Genomic DNA, 4,123 nt, shown 5'->3' with positions numbered 1-4,123 from the left:
CAAGAAAATTATGAGTTTACAAAAAAAGGAGAAAATAGATTGGTATGATAATTTGTATAATGAGTTGTAGTAAAATAATGTGAACAATTATAGGGTAAATTATTATAATATAATGTAACATTTTTTATGTAGCGACTTCCTGTTGAAGTAGCGAGGAGATCTGGTCTTACAAAGAAGCTTCATCCATTGAAGGTTAAATGTTTGGATGGAAAAATAATCGAGAACGAAGTGGAAACTGAAAAAAATGGTGACGTACCTCGTTACAAAATGGTGAATTGGGGTAACTTTATGTCAGCAAATAGTTTGAAGAATGGTGACATTCTTCACTTCAACTTTGTTACCTCAACACAGGTGATGGAATTAACAAATATGGATCGAATTTAAGGCATGTCGAAGGATGATAATAGACTTTTTTGTTAGTTTATGTGTGGTTAATGGTTAACGTTTTTTTGGATACTTATATATTTGCATATGAACATGTGGTTGGTAGTTTATTTTCTAAAAGTTTAGCTAATATTTCAGTATATGTATTATGTGAAGTTTTTGAAACATTATATAACAATATGTATGAATGTTAACAATATGGTTTATATTAGGATTATATTGTATCATTTGTTCTCAAATGTGGTGGCACATTACTAATACTAATAAGAACAATAGATATATGTTATGAAGTTTAAAACTGAAAACAAAATCTTACTTATTTGAAAAGAAGAAAAATCGAAATTTTTAATTTCAATGATACTGTTATTTGTCATCATCATAAAGTTGGTACAGGGTATGTTGACCTTTCTCAATTATCACCACCTAATTAGAAACCTTTAAATTTGTTCATTCAACCAAAATTATAGCAAAACAGAATAAGTAACAAAATAACGTTATTCTTTTAGCATTTCCTAAAAATACCGATTTTACAAATATGGAAATGATTAGTTGACAAATATCCGAAAAAATAACAGTTAGAAACATCATCACAGTGTTTAACATAAAATTCGTTTTTTTTTTTTGGGTTTATTACATTAGGCCCAACTTATTATACTATATAAAGCATCAACAAACATTCTTCAACTACATGTTTCAAAAACCATTGCATAATGGTTTATATTCCTTTCGATGTTATATTGTTTGAAATATTAATTAGGCTCAATGGTAGAGACATTGAGAAGTACAAATGTGTATGCAAACAATGGAATGAAGGTCTATCATCATGGCCGTTTGAATGGTTACACGTCAACTATGGAAAAAAATATGCGGTAATATATTAAACTTATGTTGAACTTAGTTTCAAAATTTATATTACTTTTAACAACATGGTTTGTTTTTTCTTCAAAATCATTTGGGATTTATCGACGCAGGAAACTTTCTGGGAGGATTGTCCAACGCTCTATAAAATCATTTATGATGAGTTTTTTCCTCCTGAATCGAAACGGAGGAAGATAGAAGAATATGAGGCAATGGAAGAAGATAACACGATTGGTGAAGAAAATCATTAGTCTTTTGGAACCTTTAACATATGGCTTGTTTGTTCGTTATAATAACTGTTTCATACCTTATGAATAACATTTCAAGTATTAATTTCTTTTGGATTACAAAAAATTGTGATATGCAAATCAAATGTTTTTGCTTATTATAATTATAATATGGTATATAATATGTGTAATATGCATTCTTTAATTATGTTATTTATACCGAAACATTCAACCTAAGAATTCATAACACATAAAAAATCAAAAATTGTAAAATTAATAAATAATGGATCAAAATACATTATCACGAAATATAAGTGATTTACTAAGGAAAAAAATAATAAATAAAGGACCAAATAAACTATTGTAATAAAACTTTGAAATATGTAAAAATGATAGTAAATAGGTTATATGTAACTGGGTATAAAAATTGTGATAATGGGCCTCACCCACTCCAATTATAAATAAGGATTCTTCTTTATTCATAATGATATGTTGTATAATATAACTAATTTTTTTAAAAATAAGTTTACGAAATATTAAATTTTTAAAATATTTAACTTCAAATATAACAGAACTAAAGTAATAATTAATTACTTATAACCTAAATTATTTATGAAGATCATACCATAATATGTAATTATAAGTGAAATAAATTGTCAACATATACTATTTTATAATTATCACTTGTGTCTTTTCTTGGATGTAATTTGGTAAAAAAGAATGCATAATACCAACGAAAATGAACAAATAGATACAAATAATAACAATAAATTACAAAATATCATATGACTAAAAATTTGATTCTTTTATTTTATAAAGATTTGGAAATTGGAGATACGAAACTTTAATAAAGTGTTAATATCGATATATAATGAAAATAATATCACTAACATCAACTTATAAATTCTAGATAGGTGAGATAACGGTTTCTTCATACGCTGCTACATTATTTAGTCCTTTAAAGTTCTCAGCGTCATGAAAGTATTGAACATCTTTCAGACCTAATTGAATGTCAAAAATACCACACCGATCGAACTGAACAGACCAAGTGTCACCTTTGTTCTCAGCTACTTTGTTACGCCATGAATCAAATGAGTAAAATAACTTTACGTTAGAAAAAGACGACACTTCTGACCATAGTTCATCTTCAAATTTATATAGCTTCAGAATTGTTTCAGGGGTCTCTACAACAATAAACATATGAAGTATGTTGCGGATTGTAAGAAACCTGTTTTGGCGACCAACAACACCAGTATGTTGGGGTATGGAAACCTTCGAGAAAGTTTCAGATTCAACATCAAAAGCAACGGTATAACTTTTAGCAGGCGTCCAATAGTGTGGAGATGGAAAATATAAAACATTATTGCATAAAGTTCCGGAAGACCACCAATATAAACTTGAACCGTAATCCGCTCCTTTCAAGAAAGTTAAAGTTTTCCATTCACTTGTCTTCCGAGAATACACACGCGGTATAACATCATCCTTACGACGTTGCAGAAGTAATATTTTTAGATCGTTAGATGAATCCATATAAATCCCAACTGCATCTTCCCTTAAATCAAAAAAATTTTTAGGTTTCTTATCACACAAATTGAAAAATTGGTTAGTTGTTGGATTCCAAAGAATCAATTCGTTCGGACGCCACTGAATGCACATCAGTATAATACCATACTGAGAAGCAAGAATAATTAGATTGGAAAGATGGGTGTCAACGGGGAAGGAAATAATCTTCCTTGAAGAAATTTCTAACTTTCCTCCAATCAAGTTATGATTATCAATGGATGTCTTGGTCAACATGATAACCTTATGATAAAGGTTATTAGCCATACGGCGATAGTGTATACTGGCAAACAAATGTGATGACAATTCGTAACGCCATTGTTTAGAAACACATCTTAATCGAGCAACACACTTTGTTGGTAGCCTTGACAAGATTTCATTGGCAAACATTTCAAACTGAAGACGTTCCATACTACAAAAAAATTCATAAGAAACGTTGGATGAGAATCATGTACTGCAATTTTCAGAAGTTGGCCACAAAGTTGTATGAATGATAAACATAACATAAAATAATCCAAAATTGAATCATACGAACATGAATGGAAAATTAAAAACACATTCCTAATGAAAGATAATTCAACAAATACATAATTTGTGTTAGTGATAATTACCTTTTATCTCAACACACACAAGGCTCTGACCAACAAAAAAATTGTGTAATTATCATTGCAATTGAAGGTAAAATTTATAATCAATGATGATAACTTATTTTAAGAAACTACTATATAAGATATAAAATATTTAATTCGATAATGAATGAAAATATTGTGTCCAAAATTATATAAATGGACCATACATGTAATTCAATTTAAATTTGAGTCATTTACGATATAGGAAATACATAAAAAAAACATATAAAATATTTCCTAAAAAATATTTTAGGAAATATTGATAAGTTAACTTGTCCATAATTGATGACTTAACAAAAATAGTTAAAAAAACCGTTTGACTAATTTCAGTTAGAATATCATCATTAAATAGACAACCAAGTACTTGTAAACGTTAAATAGCATAATAATAATAATAAAATGTTTTTGTTAATAAGGTTGTTAATTTTTTCAAATAAAGATTATGGTAGGTTTTGTAATCACGTT

General features: G+C 28.1%; 1 protein-coding gene across 1 annotated transcript; it reads right to left on the bottom strand.

Annotated features, from left to right (window-relative positions):
* Nucleotides 1–2,375: 2,375 nt before the first annotated feature.
* LOC110875654 (putative F-box protein At1g32420) lies at nt 2,376–3,440 on the bottom strand. Its single transcript, XM_022123854.1, has one exon. The coding sequence runs from the start codon at nt 3,438–3,440 to the stop codon at nt 2,376–2,378; it is 1,065 nt and encodes a 354-aa protein (XP_021979546.1).
* Nucleotides 3,441–4,123: the final 683 nt, after the last annotated feature.

Source organism: Helianthus annuus, chromosome 9 (genome assembly GCF_002127325.2).
Source record: "Helianthus annuus cultivar XRQ/B chromosome 9, HanXRQr2.0-SUNRISE, whole genome shotgun sequence".
Lineage (NCBI taxonomy): Eukaryota > Viridiplantae > Streptophyta > Magnoliopsida > Asterales > Asteraceae > Helianthus > Helianthus annuus.
Note: the sequence above shows the minus strand (reverse complement) of the source record. Positions and strands in the feature narration are given on the sequence as shown.